Source organism: Perca flavescens, chromosome 8 (assembly GCF_004354835.1).
Source record: "Perca flavescens isolate YP-PL-M2 chromosome 8, PFLA_1.0, whole genome shotgun sequence".
NCBI classification, from domain to species: domain Eukaryota; kingdom Metazoa; phylum Chordata; class Actinopteri; order Perciformes; family Percidae; genus Perca; species Perca flavescens.
In genome coordinates, this window is record NC_041338.1 from 8,481,268 (window position 1) to 8,499,490 (window position 18,223).

The window sequence follows — 18,223 nt, forward strand, 5'->3', positions numbered from 1 at the left end:
GATTTAAGCTGAGAGAGATGCGTGGGAGACCCAACTAGGCGTATAGGCTGACATTTTGTCCAACATCTTCAAAATGTCACTAATTAGGCTAAATGTAAATGAACATTTTAGTTTTAAAGATAATACACGAATCCATCAAGTGGCCAAAGTGCAGAGCGCACACAGATTTCTGTTATAATTAGGCTTTTATTAAATTTTATTTTATTATTATTAGGCTATTGACAAATAACAATACAAATAATAATAATAAGGGTTGAGAAACTGCTATAGGCTACTAATGTCAGGTTTAGGTAAGTGCAAATTAGATTTACCGTTATTTAGATGTAGGCCTATCTGGTTTAAGGCTATATTTTAAATGCCTCAGATGATTTGACGTCAAGGGTAAATTGAGTAATTCACGTTGGGAGATGTTAATTGTTTATTGAATGTAAATAAATTAAATAATAACTATAATTTTGCTTCTCTACACAGCAGACTTGAGGAGTGTGTTGACCCGAGAGTGTTTTCAGAGCAGGTGCGTCTGGTTTTAATGCTGCATTCATGGAAGACAACATAGGAATCGGGTACCTATGATTGTCTTACATAAAATTCGTCTTTTCTCAGATTTTAGGGGGATAATATTAGGAGTTAGTAAACCTTTGTTTATAAAACAAGAACAGCCCCCAGGGAGGAACATTATTCAGACGTTTCAAGTTTTGAAACACCTGTCAAGCAGCTGTGACTGTTAACAAGTTGCATCTACGATCTTTCCCGAGTGTTTGAACGCCGCACAGACCCCGCCTCTCATCGCTGTCCTCTCGTTAATAGTTAAGAGTTTCGGTGCCCCTGGGTGTCAACGGCGAAGTTTTACTTTCAGTCCGGTAGTCAGGTCGACGGCCCTGCGAGCAGGTCTCTCTGCTCTCCTCCCTGTGTTCAGTTTTTTTTTCGGTTCAGGTGGACGCTCTGCATCTCCACTGTCAGTATGTCTGCGTCCATGTCCCCCCGGTTATTCATGGAGAGGGAGGTGGCCCGCCACTGCACCAAGGACTCCTGTTGGGTACTGCTGGGGACCAGGGTGTACGATGTGACCTCTTTCTTGCGGATGCACCCCGGCGGGGAGGCGCTGATACTTCGACGGTCAGGCAAGGACGTGAGCCGGGAGATGGAAGGACCCCCACACCGGCACTCGGAGAACGCCCGGCGCTGGATGGAGCAGTACTACATCGGGGAGCTGGACAGAGACAGCGGCGCCGACGAAGCACAGGTAGAGTCAGGGATAACGGACCCACACCTAACCATCTAGGCTGACATCACTGATCTCAGAGCATACAAACAAGACCAGAGAAGGATACCGGAGAAGAAAAAACTGTTGCTATAGGCATAGTCTCCACTGAAGGGTCGTAGGCTATGTCTTTGCTGAGTGTTGTAAACTGACAGGGGTCTTAGTTATTAAAATAAATTACACATAGTAAAACATTATCTTGGTAGAAATGTTATGATTTTTGGAATCTTACTTTCACTTAAATAGCTTTCCTTTCCATCAGGCTCCAGAGGTATTAAAACAATGGCCTCTAGGCAAGGCTGTGGACCTGAAGGATAATAGCTCAGAGGAGCCTGTGAGTTACAGGTGTAATTGTCTCTCACTTGACTTTACTGGGCGTTTCTTTGTGGCCGATATAGAAAGAACTCTCTCATCTCCTCTTCCTGCTCCTACTATTGATTGTAGTGGAGGAATTCATGAGTTGATGATCTGGGAGGGGCGTGTAGGTGACATGGTAGACCTGTGGGGTTGGGGTAGGATTGGTTGGGGGCGTCAGTGGTGTTAATAAATTATTCTTGTGTGTGTGTGTGTGTGTGTGTGTGTGTGTGTGTGTGTGTGTGTGTGTGTGTGTGTGTGAGACTTGTTTGTCTTGTCCCAGTTAGGAAACTGGTTTGTCTTGTCCCAGTTAGGATAGAAGGAACAACAAACCTAGCAAATTTGAGTGAAACCAGAAACGTCCCATTACTTGTTGTTTGATGAATCCACACCCAATTGAGCTCTCTCTATCCCTGTGTGCTTCTCTGTGTGTGAGGAGGGAGAAATGAGACAGTTTGCATAAATCTCTTGCCGACAGAGTTGACATTTACATGGCTTGCCCACTCTCATGTGTGTCAGTTTGTGTTCTTGACTTGCCACTTGGTTGCATCTTGGTAGGCAAAGTTTACACAATTGCAGTAACAAAAGGAATTTTCTTCTTTTTCTTTATCCTTTTTTAGAGCTTCATGCTTCATTCACTGATAAGTCACAACTATAAAACAGATGTTAAGACATTAGTGGTTTTTCTGACTTCGCTTCTATAGACCCATCACTCCAAAGGCAAAGGATAATCACAAATTTTTTATTTTAACTTCAACTTGGGCATGAGTTCAGTGATTTGCACAAGTCCAACTCAGTGTAAATGGACTCAGGGTCTATGGAGAGAACCTCGAGGTAAAAATATGTTGAACAAATTGCCATTTCCAAATCCTAACGTCACTCTATGAGACTGCTGAAAGACTCAGAAATGTGACAATGGGGGTCATGAGACGGATTTCTGCTGAGTCACCGGACATTCCAGTTGTTAATGAAATATCGACCCTACATAACTTGTCCTGAAGGTATGGCTGGTCAACAAATAGTGCTCACTTTCTCTTCTCTTTCTCTAGTCACTCCATGTTGGCCTGTTGTTCTCCCTTGATATATTTTATTCTCAACGGAATTTCTGGTTACATAAAGGTTAAATAAATTAAATAAAAAACTGCAAATGTTAAACCAACCCCACATTTAGTTCTTCAATGATTAGCCTAATGGCTTTACCACCAAGCAGCGTGAGTGCAAGAAGAGGATGTATCAACCTTCAGTCACACAGTGTGACTTTAAAGGGGGATTAATTGTGCTTGGAGAGCATCCAGCAGGCCAATTACAGAGGTAATATCATCATGTTAAATACTTTAGAAATATTGCAGCTTTGTCTTTTGTGGTAAGGTTTGATCTCGGCCAACAGTACTGTCTTCAAAGCTAGAGTGAATATATTGGTATCATATGAAACTAGACGACCTGAGGCATCCATTGGTACCAACCTTGTCATACCAGCTTGTAAGGCTAAATAACACTAAAAAAAGTTAGGCTACATTTTGGTAAGAGAAATTGGCATGGCCATTTTTGAGATGTACAGGCTCCCGCCTCTGCACCACACCCTCTGCACTAAAGAAAGCACTCGTATATATTTTTTTCTGGTCACTAAATATTCTATAGAGTCTGTAGAGTTACACTTTATTGTTTTATAGTGTGTTCATGTTAAATAAGAAAATACATTCATGTTACTGCTTTGGGGTCAATTCTTAATGTATACATTCATATTTGAATTAATGCTACAAGTTATAGGGTTCCTTGTACAATTCACAGCATCATTTCTCTGAGAATCTCTTTCATATCCAAGCAAAATTGTTTTGTAACTGAAATATCCCCATCGATATCAAATTGGGACTTTGTGATTCGGGAAATCACCCAGCCCTAATGTGTCATTGATACAGTCTTGATTGGTCAATTAATCATTTAGGGTATAAAATGTCAGAAATTAGTGAAACAACTGGTTTCAATTTGAGCTTTAGTTGAGTCTTCAAATGTCTCATTTTGTTTGATCAGCAGCCCAACACCAAACAAGTATTGATTCTCAGCCCTAGACATTGCTGTGAATTGCCACAACAAATCACTTTTAAATGGACAATACATGCAAAAAACTTTATTCAGTTCCTATTTAAGCAAGCAAAGTCTGAAGTGGGTTTCTGGAGGCAGCAGGTGCCAGAGTCTATAATGATAAAGCACCTTTGTCTCATTATTTAAGGGAAGCCCTGTCTCCCAAAGGGTTGTAAGAGGATGCAGCCAGCACAGGACACCGCTCTTGCACTCTGCTACATGACAACGTGTTGAAGAGACTATTGACAAATGTTATTTAGCTGGGTAGACATTATAAGACTTGTATAACATTCTCTTTGAAGTTGCTCATAGTATGAACAGAATTAAACTGATTAAATGGGGAAATAGTATTGTGTCCATTAAATCCCTGTTTTAAAATTTGTTTCCAGCCTCAGATTTGCCTGATTTCCTAAACTGAATATCTTAATTTCAAAATACCAAATTCATCCGTCAAGAGACATTGCACATCTTTCCACCAATGCTCAACAATTGATTGAAAATGTTTAATGTCTTTTTGAAGTGCTGTTTGAATCTTTTTCTGTATTCTCATTGTACTTAGGGCTGCACGATTATTAAAATGATTATCATGATTATTTTGATCAATATTGAGATCACACTTATTAATTAAGTTTATTCATTGATTTTTATGGGCAAAATATTTGTATTGCCCTTTCACAATTAAATAAACAGAGCACTGCTTTCACATCCATGTTGTGCCAAATTCCTGCTAATATACACATCTTTGCATTATCATAACGACTTAAAATATTCTTCTTCTTCACCTGAATTCAGTGTATCTCCTTAAAGCCAAATACCAAATAAATAAAATTGTAAAAGTTTTACCCAAAATTTAATCAACAGAGAAATAATTTCACTTTCTTATTGTGCTACATTCCTCCTAATTAATACATCTTCGTCAGGGAATAAATGATGGCCCAGTGGTCAATACACTGGCGGAAACCCTGGCTTGATTTGATATGCAGCGGCAGTTTCTATTAGCGGACAATGCATTTTAAATGTAAATATCGCAGTCAATCATGTTCAGTTAATATTTAATTCATTGTGCAGCCCTAATCGTACTGCATTATAGTCACAGCCTTAAAAACCCATAAGGGAAACCCTAAACATATAGAAGTATAATGGAACATATTACAGTAAGGGGGCTTTCACATCACGGACTTGGGACCGGATCCAAATCCAGTGCGTTTGATTAGTGTGAACATTGCGTACCTTACCTGGACACAGTTGGTTGATTTGTGCCAAAGTCAACTTGAAAAGGTGGTCTTAAGAACAGTTCATACGTACTCTGGTAGGGTTTGCATCAGGTGTAAAACCCAGCTCTACCAAAACACGGAAGTGCACTGCTTTTAAATGCGACTCAAGGAGTTTTTAACCGGTTATTTAACTAGCTCAATTCAATACTTATGCCACTATATGAATAAGCAGCGCAGCCCACTGCGGACACACCCAGATCCGGCTTCGCTGCCACCTTCGACCTGTAGTTAAGACTCCGGCGGGAGGCTCCATGCCGGACAGCAGCTGCTCCTCCCAGGCCACGAGCAGAGCTTATTCTCGCTGGGCTGCCTGTCCCTGGGACAGCAAGGTCACTGGGAGACTCTGGAAGACTTTGGTACATCCTGACTGGCAAAACTGAGAACTAGAGATGCCACCGTACATGTGGCTGTCCACTGCTCCTAAAGCTTTGGATGGGTTAAGACGGAGTAAAGATCAGTGTGTCAATCACAGGTGCACCTTTTGTTGGCTCTGCTTCTGTTGCTTTGTCTTGAAGGAATTGGGATCCTCAGATCAGTTACTCAGTACAGTAACTGATCCCTATTAGTTGTTTTGGCAAGATGGAGCCCAAAATATAAATTTGTGTTGCAGCGATCCCGAGTAAGTCTGAGCACCGGTGTATTGGTACGTTGCATAATTGTGTGCATTTTAAATTGCAGGCTGAGTAAAGACAGACCTGCTTTTCCCGTTAAACAGTGTCAATCACGGGGGCACCTTTGCGTGCTCTGCTTCTGTTGCTTTGTCTTGAAGGAATTGGTACCCTGGACAGAATGTGGAAATAGACTGCTCAACAATCTTTGACATATTCTTTCAATTTTGTTTAACTTGGTTGGTTTGTCTCGCTGTGTCTTACTATGCATGGACTGGAAATTTAAACAAATTCAATGGGGTAAAGAGGCAGAGGTCGTGTTTATGCTGAATGTACAGGCGAATGTAGCTCTGTAGTCATGAACTTGGGAGGATAATACACACATTGTTAAATGAGTCTAATCACAAATGAGTGAGTGTGTGAATGAATGAATGAACAACGGAGATAGTATGGAAGAGCTCAACAGAATGTGACATGTGGCTGTCCACTGCTCCTAATGCTTTGGATGGTTTAAATTCAGGGATTTAATTTCACTACATTGTACTGTACGATTTATATGTGACGAATAAAAATAAAGTAGCCTATTCTACTAAAAAACTGAAGAAACTTGGAACCTGTGGTTTGGGCCATACAAAAAGTAAAAAAAAATGTTATTGGATTGTGGTCTATATAGACCAGAAGAACACTACCTGAGCCAACCTAAGACTTTAAAATGTTTAACATATGTTCTTCAAAGATGCCATTTAGCTTAAGCAATCTCCCCACCTTCTACCAAAACTGCTACTTTAAGCTGCAACATTCAAAAGGTAAACAACTCACTGATATGTAGCCCCCAGTTACTCACCTCTTAAACTCCTTTGACAGAGCTCTCTAAAAGTCTTCCACAGTAGCCATGACTTATGGAAACAAGGGGGATTAATTTATACAACTCTCTAGCCACGGTCCCTATCACGCTGCAATTCCCCCCCTTCCAACAATCTCCAAAGGGAATTCGCGCTTAAGCCTATAAGGGACAAAACAGCAGCAATTTACCAGCCTGCAGAACCACTCGACTCCGTGCCACAAAATCACCAGCAAACACTACTTGGCGACACAAAAAGGCATCCCTAAGAACAAATCAGCAACTTGTTAAAACCGTACAACTGCAACCCAAACAGCCTACTTACTACACTCATCAAATGTCTCTTAAACAAACCAGATACCAGATCAAAAGCAGAGACTAAAGTAGAGTACTCAGCGAGAACACAGCATGCAGCTGGACTCACCTGATCAGCATGTGCAATCAACCGTGTGCCTGCTGCTACCTAAGGCCTAGTCCACACGGACACGGGTATTTTTATAACCGTGACTTTTTTTACGCGGTTCGGCCTTCCGTCCACACGAAAACGCAGTTTCAGGGCACTGTAACCGAACATTTTTGAAAACTTCGGCCAGGGTGAGCATTTTCAGAAACGCCGGTTACAGTGTTGACGTGTGGACAGTATAACCGGGTTTTTTGCCTTGCAACGTCAGAGTGTGCGCCGTTATCCGCTGTGTTTGATGTCATATTGTGCGCCGCTAACTGCTTTGTTGATGTTTGTTGACGATTCTTTGCAATGGCTTGACAGCGTGTTTTTGCGTTTTCATGTGGACGGAGATTTATTTTAAACCAAGCATGTGTGGACGGGTTTTTTTTTTTTTAAACGGAGGAGAAAAAACTCCGGTTATAAAAATACCTGTGTCCGTGTGGACTAGGCCTAAGGCACAAACAAACTTACCAACAAAACAACTGAAATGGACGAGTCCCCATTTGTCACAACCCAGCTCATAGGCTGCAAAAAAGATGGAGCCCAGACGAGGTATTGACGTAAAATAGGCATTTGTTTACAGAAACCATACTAAAATCAGAAGAAGCATGAAAGTCAGTAATCCGTTCCAAAGCACTTTTTTCGCCCTGTCATTTAGAACATTTTAAGTACACATTATCCATTTAGTTTGTTTTTGTTGCAATTTGTGGGAGGTTGACCCATATTTTTGGGTAAAATGCATGTACTTTTACCTCATACAGTAAACAAATTGGGCAGAGTACAGCCACCGGCTGCTGAGAGCACTCAAACACGACCGAAGAACCAATAAAACTAGAAGAAGAACTGCGAAAGTCCTGTCTCAAAAAAAAAACCCTAAAGAAACTCAAACTTCATCAATACAAATCCGATGGAAAATTACAGCAATGGAGTCTCTGTTGTAGTGAGGTGTGTGTGTGTGTGTGTGTGTGTGTGAGTTGATTGGCAGTGTTGGGATCAGAATGACACTGGAAGTGAGTTGAATTGAATAGAGGTAAAAAAAAAAAAAAAAAGAAAAATGAAGCCCTGCACGGATAGAGAATAGGACAGAGATAGAGAAATATATAGAGAATAATATTAAGGTAGAAACTAGGAGGTTATAGTCCAGAGTTGAGCATCAAGGTCGTGATGGTAGGTGTTAAGTTTTGTGGATGGAATGCCGGAGAGCAACCAGATGAGGCTGGCGGAGCCCAGGAATGCAGACTTTCATCTGCATGGATCTTTTTCTGCTCAAAGATGTGATTGTCTTTCATCAGAGGGTTGGCAGAGGAAGAGGAGGAGAGATTGACAGGGGTTGGGGAGAGACTTCAGACAATGTGAACATTAAGTTGACTTTAGACCAGGTTTCTGTTGGTCAAGGGCGCGATCACTTCCCGCTGCCTCCAGATAGCAATATGCCAACTACTTCGACATCTACTCGACACTACAGTAGTGCCCATGTCATCAGTTTTTCCCCCAACAAGCTGTTCTTTTACATGTCTTAAGAGCTGGTCGGAGTTTATTACCATGGTGATACATTACCCGGCGCCTTGTTTACCTTTTCTACCATAGGGACTGCTGACACGGCAATTAGCGCTCAGGTGCAGGCCTCAGGTGACTCCCCTCATCGCTATGGTAACACCTGGAAAAGAGAGAGAGCGAGGAAGGGGGAAAGTGGATTGATGGTCAGAAGGGATGGAGATGAACATATGCATTATAGGTGCAATTGATTTGGGCAAAGGACTCATGGGAAAGATAACTTAAGCCTGCCATTACCCTTTTCTCTCATTGGTTGTAACTTTTTTTAACCATAAATCATTTTTTTCCGATGGTATTTTTCATTCTCATTGTTCTTTTGTGATCCCATGGGGGATCTGATTGGCTGGAGACGTATGAGGCCCTGCTAATGTTTGCCAGTGGACATAAAGAAAAGGACAAAGGGGAATAACACTGGAACTGAATTTCCACTTAACTTTTCTAAAATATTATGATTTAAATTATATATATCCTGTAGGGGTGGGGGGGAAAATCAATGCAGCATAGTATAGCAATATTTTCTGTGGCAATACTGTATCGATACATGGACGCCAAGTATCAATCTTTTATTATATAAATTGCACATGAGAATTTAACCTTTGGGTACTAGAATAATAAGATCAATTGCTTTTTCAGTCCACTAGATGGAAAATTGATGTGAGATGAACAAACCAGAGACATTCTTTTTTTAGAGTTTTTGTAAGTTTTTGGGGACATAATTTGAAGTTGGAAAAAAAGGTAATGAATATATTTCGCAGAATATCCCAGTATGTTTAAAATAATATAAATATAATATTATCATATAATAATATCATATCGTGACATACAGTACAGGCCAAAAGTTTGGACACACCTTCTCATTCAATGCGTTTTATTTTTATTTTCATGACTATTTACATTGTAGATTCTCACTGAAGGCATCAAAACTATGAATGAACACATATGGAATTATGTACTTAACAAAAAAGTGTGAAATAACTAAAAACATGTCTTATATTTTAGATTCTTCAAAGTAGCCACCCTTTGCTTTTTTATTAATAAGGGAAAAAATCCCACTAATTAACCCTGACAAAACACACCTGTGAAGTGAAAACCATTTCAGTTGACTACCTCATGAAGCTCATTGAGATAACACCAAGGGTTTGCAGAGTTATCAAAAAAAGCAAAGGGTGGCTACTTTGAAGAATCTAAAATATAAGACATGTTTTCAGTTATTTCACACTTTTTTGTTAAGTACATAATTCCATATGTGTTCATTCATAGTTTTGATGCCTTCAGTGAGAATCTACAATGAAAACAATCCTGAAAATAAAGAAACACATTGAATGAGAAGGTGTGTCCAAACTTTTGGCCTGTACTGTAAGTATCGTGTTAATATCGTATCGTGGGGCCTCTGGTGATTCCCACCCCTAATATCCTGCATTACGCGACTCATTTTGTGAGAGGTAAACAAATGTGTTCATTTGCCCATCACGTTTCCCATTTCTTTTTGATGCTAAATGCTCTTACCAAATGAAAAAGATTTTTTTCTGTACAAAATTAATACTATGGACACATTTAGATTTAAGTTACCTGTAAAAGATGTATAGTTACTCTGCATTGTAGGTGTAAATTAATTGGTTGAGTGGCTGTGTACAACTGATTGTAGTAGGCTATATTAGGCTTTAAAATTCTTCCTTTTCATTTGTTCACCCACCTCACCTCTTTATCCAATTATGCATCTGTCCATGTTATCAACCTTACATAATGATAGAAAAGTGCTCTCTGCAGCAGGCAGGCCTTGGTGGGGATGTGCAGTATTTGTTTATGGGACGGGTTGGCCCATAGCCCAGGGGGGGGGGGACACAACACACACTCAAGAGGAGTGTTGTTGCAGAAGAACGGACGGTTGGAAGGTGTGGCAGAAACAGACAGTTCAGTCCAAAGGTGGAGAGGACAAGTGCTTCTTCCATAAATATTTTGCATACAATACACGGCCCAGTCTCATGGCATTTCGTCAAATGGTCAGGTTATTGAATCTTTTGTTTTGTGTACAGGACACGATAATGTCATTATTTTCGTGTGATTATAACAAATTTTAAAGTAGTGTATTTCAATGGGAAGCATATGTCGTGATCACAGAACGATTACTGCAGTGAGTACTATTGATAAGGCGAATGTCCGCGCAGGGAGTTTGGTCGGGGTGGTGGATGGGTCAAACAACACAGGACTTTCACCCCCCGAAGACCGGTGATTGCATCCCGTGTGTTGCACTTCCTTCCCGTTGTTCTCTTACTAACCACAACCGTCCCGTTGTTGTTGGCGTGTCCTGCGTGTGACGGTTCCTTTCCCCGTTCTTTTTTTCCTAACCACAACCGTCCCGTTGTAGTGGCTGGCGTGTGCCATTTCATTCCCCCGTTGTTGAGTGCCACAGATACCGCAGATGTTGGGCTGTGTCCGGGGATGGTGTCCCGCGAGTGGCGGGCCGTCCCGTTTTTTGTTGCCGGCGTGTGGCGTTTCATTCCCCCGTTGTTGCGTGCCACAGAGACTGCAGATCATTTTGTGAAATTGCAACGGGCGAAAATCGTGAGCTGTACACGAAATAAACGCGAAAATCGTAATCTGTACACAAATCAGTAAATAAAAATAACGTGACAATTTCACGAACTGGCGTGAGACCGGGTTGCAATACATCGTGGCTGCTGGTCAGATTCTGGTTTTGGTCTTTAGAATAACGGTTGTCATTGGGGAACAGAATGAGCCTCTGCTCATGTGCTCTTATGGTGAAACACCTTTGTGTTTCCATTCAATTGTCAAGCAAACCTTGAGCAAACTTTTGAAATGTCGTAAAAAAAGAAAGAAATGTGAATTAGGCCCGTTTCCAACTAGTTTGGAGCAAATAAAGTAGGCTTCAGCTTTGGTCAGAAGTTGGAGCTATATTATAGGCTACGTATGGCTGTAATCTGCTGTCAGCATCTTCCCGGAGTCAGCAGTGGACAGCATGAAACATGGCCACTACTAGCTGACATGAAAGAACAATTAAAACTTGCAAAATTGAATCAAATTCGTTGAGCACTTTCCATGTTTCTCTCAGAGATGGGTTAGATGCAGTTAAATGGCCAACCAACTTTTTTTTCTTCTTCTGATCAGCAGCCTTTACGTCTACTCTGTTTTCTGGCTGATTACAGGCATGCGTAGCCTATAGTTCCATCGTCCGACGAAACTACGCTGTAGCCAGTTTTTTGCCACATTTCAAAAGGACGCTTAAAATTTGTTTGACAATTGAATGGAAACCCGGCTAGTGTTTGTGCATACCTGGGGAACAAGCTGCTCTTTTTTGCTCCCGGCCGGCCCTGCCCTTGCATAATCACCACTCTCTCAGTTTCATATTATATTACGTACCAATATATTACATTTCACCAGAGGAATCGTGTTAACACCCCAAATGCAAATATCCAGCAATCTTGCATGGTCATTGCATATCAGATAGGTCTAATAAATTCTTGGTTGCAGTCCGTATTCAGTTGTAGGATATCGATGAAGACATTATACTTGTTTTGATTTGGTGTGATAAATGGTGTAAGATGTAAGCAAAGAAGAAAATTTGAAAGTCCCATTCATCATGTCATTATCATGTTTTTTTTTTTTTTTTTAATGCAGCAAAACAAAAAGCTTTTACTTTAGCCATGGATGTACTAGTCACATTGTGAGAATTTGGTTCTAACAACACAGTCTCACTCCCTACTCGTCAAATGTATGACGCATGGTCAAGGACCCTGGCGTCAAGTTTCAACGAAATAGGGGTACCCTTGACGTTATTTTTCGACGAGGGGGTCCGTCAGATAGACATTCATGTTATTCCCTCACCGTCGGATATCGGCGAAAGAAAAAAACACGCCCCCCGCCCCTTAACTCGAAATCTGTGACAGTTATTGGTATTTTTAGCCCAATAACCGCTGTTTTAATCAAGATTATTCACGAGATAGTATCATGGTTTATATGTATTTCTTTTTATGTTATTATTTCGGTATATTTCGGCCAGGGAAGCTGGATTGCTTTTTTTGTTGATTTATATTTTTTAAACTATAATGCTACATCTATCAACATTTATTTAGATGTTATCATGGTATTCATTTCTTTACTTTAATAATATTATTTCGGTCTTATTACCGGTGAAATATTACAGTATAGGCTAATACAGAACATTACGATATGATCCGAGCAGGAAGCATTCAAAGCCGATAGGCCTATCCCCCAATGCAATGCGGCCATTCATTTCAAAGAATCGGGCAGCGATCAGCTGGTCTTTAACGCCAGGATCGCTTCAATATACATATATACAGTCAGTTATTGTGTCACCAGCAACAACACGTTGCTCAGTTTTATTCCAGTAAGTTATGAACCATAATAACGTTATAATATTGTAATATTTCACCGGTAATAAGACCGAAATAATATTATTAAAGTAAAGAAATGAATACCATGATAACATCTAAATAAATGTTGATAGATGTAGCATTATAGTTTAAAAAATATAAATCAACAAAAAAGCAATCCAGCTTCCCTGGCCGAAATATACCGAAATAATAACATAAAAAGAAATACATATAAACCATGATACTATCTCGTGAATATTGTTGATTAAAACAGCGGTTATTGGGCTAAAAATACCAATAACTGTCACAGATTTCGAGTTAAGGGGCGGGGGGCGTGTTTTTTTCTTTCGTCGATATCCGACGGTGAGGGAATAACATGAATGTCTATCTGACGGACCCCCCTCGTCGAAAAATAACGTCAAGGGTACCCCTATTTCGTTGAAACTTGACGCCAGGGTCCTTGACCATGCGTCATACATTTGACGAGTAGGGAGTGAGACTGTGTTGGTTCTAAATATCTGAATTTTGATGCAGGCTGTTTTTGGTCTCAAATCTCTAAATCTTGGGACATGAGCATGTGTCACAGCGTGATTTGGATTGATTTCTAAAGATGTCACCACGTTTCTCTCCTAATTGTTTACTTTTGCCTGCAACACTCCAATATCGCACATTTCATGTATGTATTTGTTTATGTATCTAACTTTAACTGGCCACCATACCTGGAAAAACTGTTTTATTAGTGTTGAATTCCAGTACTCCTGTACAAAGAGTTCAATAAGGTTGATCATTATTAATTACTTTGGGACTTCATTGATGTCTTTACAGTATGTCCTTTAAATCAATTGTCAATCTTCATGACAGTTTTTATTAATAAAACTAACATTTTAAAATACATATACAGAACATAGCAGCATTGTGAGGGTGGTTGCAGCAGTGTTTAGATGGTGCTAAGCTCACTAATTACTGTCTGTATGGTAACACAACACCTTCGAGAGAGAGAGAGAGAGAGAGAGAGAGAGAGAGAGAGAGAGAGAGAGAGAGAGAGAGAGAGAGAGAGAGAGAGAGAGAGAGAGAGAGAGAGAGAGAGAGAGAGAGAGAGAGAGAGAGAGAGAGAGAGAGAGAGAGAGAGAGAGAGAGAGAGAGAGAGAGAGAGAGAGAGAGAGAGAGAGAGAGAGAGAGAGAATATCCTGAGCCCTGGTCATTCTGGTCTGACTGCTTCTTTCAGTTAGAGGGAGATGAGAGTTCTTGTTAGCTACACACACCCAAGTCAGGCATGTGCTTGTCCCTGGAGGAGTTCTGGCTGTGTCGATTCCTCTGTCAACATGATTCATGACTGATGTTGATAGAATGAAAGGCATTTACAGTCAAACAAGCAGCACCACCACCACATCAACAGATGATGTTTTGTATTGTGGATGTGTTGAGGTGTGTATTACTATCTCTGCTTCATCTGGGCAAGTGTGAGCATTGAACTATTACAGATGGTCTTGTGATAGTCCTGCTGATGTCATTGTTATCTGTATAGCAGAGCAAGGCACTAACTTATGATTGAGTAATAAATACACAACGTGATCACATTTTTTTTAAAGCTTGTGCTACACTTGATTTAGATATTTTTTTTTTTTTTACACCCTGTAATTGATACTGGAATGAAGTAAATCTTAATGTCTGGCACCACTGCTGCCAGTGTTTTAGTAAGATTTAAAACGACTGAACCCGCAGGTGTAGAGACGGGATACAAGTTTTACCCTGGTTCCCTGATGAACTAGATGAGATAATGAAGCCTTTAGGCCTGTGTGTATTGAGTCATGATTTTAAGGATTTGATAACGTGTGAAGTAGATTTATAAAGGTCAACAGACTTTGGTTAGTCACTACTGTTGGATTTGTAAATATACTGTTTTCTCTTACATTTGCTGTAATCTGTGTGACCGATCGATTTGTGCCACACAAGTATGCAGAGCTCATGGCCTTTTCGTGTTATCGACCTTTCCACGGTGTTGAACACTGAACTTCAACCCTGCTCTTTCCACGTGCATCCTATCATCCTACCAGGGAACTGCTCACAATGAAACACACACACACACACACACACACACACACACACACACACACACACACACACACACACACACACACACACACACACAGTTTCTGGAAAGTTGCAATGTGCTAGTATAATTTTACAGATATACACAACAATGTTATTTTCAGGATAACTACTCACACGTCAGTTATCAGCTTTATCCAGGTTTCACATTCCTGTCCTCTCCTAACACAGTCCATGCCATGCAGGCCATGTTAAGTAAATCATGTCATATGTCTATCTTATGTGGGTCCATCTGTCAAATACACTGCGAACAAAGAAAAAAAAGAAAAATACTTTGTCAAAGCATTGCATTGTAGATACATGGACATTTTGGCACACTGTGCTCGGAACCAGCCTAACATGAAACAAAAGCAGCAAAGTTTAAAGCCCATGTTGCAGGTTAACCACCACTGTTGATTAATAGGTACATATAGCACTCAATATATGTATATCATTGTTAAAAATGTCTCCAAATAGTGTTAAAGGCCAGTTTTTGTCAGGTTTTTGTCGTTTTTGGTATTAGTGTTTTTTTTCCCGGAATTCGGTGATGACGTCAAGTTGGGGAGACGTGTATCAGCCTAGTACTAAAACTATGGTGACTGACTGGGATGAGGAAGATGTGTTTTTACTGTCAGTGAACAGCACCAAGTGAAAGTCAATGTTTTATTTATATCTAGTGACAGTGATCATGTCATTAGTTCAGATAAGTACCGGTAAACTTATCTAGATCTAGAAAATACAAGGCATCATGCTAGCTATGTGCTAACTTGCCAGTCCCGCCTGTGAAATCCCCCGATGGCTGTAAACACATAAATATGATTGATATCATGATTAGATATCTCACGTTTGTATGGTAGCCTACTAGCTCCAGTAACAACATATTTGCCTGGTGTTTATTTATTACTTGGATGGGGATGCTGTTCAGCTTTTCACAAGTTCAGACAGCTAGCTAGCTAACGCTACAACGATGTTTCGCTAACGTTAGCGCAACAGCGTTAGTCTAGCCGGCTAGGTAAATATTACAACTGCCTTCGGAGTTTCCTATATCTGCGTCCACGTTGTCAACATAAGACTTGTGGCGTTAGTGCTCCGTTTGTTCCATAACTTTATTGAATGAAGCGTTAAACTTCGCTCCTACGAGATGGTTTTTGTCAGTTATACACAAAGCATACGTACAGGCTATAGTTAGCCTGTACGTATGCTAGCGGACATTAGCTAACGTTGCATGGCCAGCCAGCAGCTTCGGCGAGCTAACCGCGACAGCTAACACATCCATGTGTCTCCATTTCAAAACATCACTGCAGATTGACTGCTTTTAACAGCAGAGGTTGATTGTGGGCAACATACTGTCGCGGTTAGCTCGCCGAAACTACTATTTTGTAAGAGCGAAGCTTAATATTTCATTCAATAAAAGTATGGCACAAAAGGAGCACTAACGCCACATGTCTTGTGTTGACAACGTGGACGTAGCTCCGAAGGCAGTTGTAATACCGGTATTTAACTAGCAGTCTAAGCTAACACTTATGCGCTAACGTTAGCAAACGTCGGCGTAGCGTTAGCTAGCTGTTTAAACTTGTGAAAATCCGAACAACATCCCCGTCCAAACTGCCTTTCACTTCCCCCCCAATATTATTATACACATCATAAAGACACATTGACTTGGTCAAGACCAAAAGCCATATTTTGCCAGATTAGTGGCAGAAACCGGGACCGGGACAGTGAACCGAGACGGGGCTTTCGCCTGTCGTCTCCCCAACGTGACGTCATGCAATGCATTGTGGGGCAAAGGAGAAACCGCTGTAAAAAAGTACTACTTTTTCGTATTTTATTCCGTTTTGTGATATCCATTGTATTTGATGTTGTTGGGTAACAGTTTAAATGTTTATTACCAACAAGCAAATTGCAAAAAATCGTTAGAAAATAAACCCTGCAACATGGGCTTTAAGAAATTTGAATAAAGCCAGTGTCCACTTCCTGATTGCACACGTTTGGTAGTACCTGAACCCAAAATCATGAAAGGACAATATCGCAGTGAATGAATATTAAATATTTGGTGTGTGACACTAAATGTTCTGGGTGTTGAGCTCTGGGTGTTGCCAGTTCTGTACTTAAAAAAAAAAAAAAAAAAAACACTGTATCTCAGGTACGGAAGAGGATTAGGGCCGCGTGTGAAAATTTTATTTGACTTCTGAGTTTAAAGTCAGAATTCTGAGATTCAAAAGCTAAATTCTGACTTTTTTCTCAAACTTCTGAGTTGTTTTTTTAAGTAAAAAAAAAATGTAATCTCAGAATTCTGAGAATAAAATCAGAATTCTGATATTAAAATCAGAATTATGAAATTAAATTCAGAATTCTTAGAAAAAAAGTCAGTCTTACTTTAAAGTGATGTTTCGGAGTAATTACACCCTAGGGTTCTTTGCACCACGACCTCGAGCCAAACCACCCCCCAGAAGCTTTTTTCACCTGGATCGAACATTGGGAGAATTAGCGCTATCAGCTTAATAGCTTAGTGTAGGCGCTAATGGATCCATTGAGTGTATCTTGTACATTACCCCACTAATAATAACAAATAAAACGATGAATTGGAAAGTTTGTAAATACACCAGGAGTTTATTTAAATAACACTTGCCTGCTGGCTTCTGCTCTCTGCTGCTACAGGCAGTAAGACGAGTGTTTAGGGACGTCTACAAATTACAACACCGAAAAGAGGTGCAACAAAAATATTTATTAATTTAACTTACTTTTTAAAAGTGCTGTAGTACAACTAGCAGGAGGCAAGTTATAATTGAGTTAAGTTTGGAGACACTACCTTATTTAATCATTAAATTAATATAAATTAAAAACAGGAAAAGACAACACTTGTGTCATATTACGATATCCAAAATTTAAGACGATGACTAGTCCTCATACATCAATGTCCATATAATATAAATATATTGCCGCACAAAAATACACTTAATATATTTTATTGAATTGCTCCAAAATCTTCACTACATATATTATGTGAGTCTGGACAGACTTGACTGGTTGGTGGAGGCATACAACTGCAAGGTGGTAATTCTAGTTTATTTACTGAAATGCAAGTATGATCGAGGTATGTTGCTTCTGTCTACGTGCAGTTTCGATTATTATAAAGGTAGCAAGGAGATAAGTTACTTACTAGTGCCGATTAACCAGAAATGCAGGTTTTTGTAGCAACAGTTCTAACAGTAGCAGAAACAATTTTGGGGGGAAGTAGATGGGGAATATTACCTCAAGGTCTAGAATTTGCTACTGAGCCAAAATCTGTATCAGTATGTGAGATTATTTTATTTTTTTATTAGCACAAATATTGTTTGACTTTAGGGAAATAAAGACAGAGTTAACT

At 40.1% G+C, this 18,223-nt stretch overlaps 1 protein-coding gene across 1 annotated transcript in view; it reads left to right on the top strand.

Moving 5' to 3' along the window:
* Positions 1-695: 695 nt before the first annotated feature.
* Positions 696-18,223, top strand: part of fa2h (fatty acid 2-hydroxylase) — a 49,241-nt gene continuing 31,713 nt past the window's right edge. Inside the window, exon 1 of the mRNA XM_028585396.1 lies at positions 696-1,243. Within this exon, the coding sequence (XP_028441197.1) occupies positions 962-1,243 (282 nt within the window). The 5' untranslated portion in view covers positions 696-961. The remainder of the gene's footprint in view (positions 1,244-18,223) is intronic.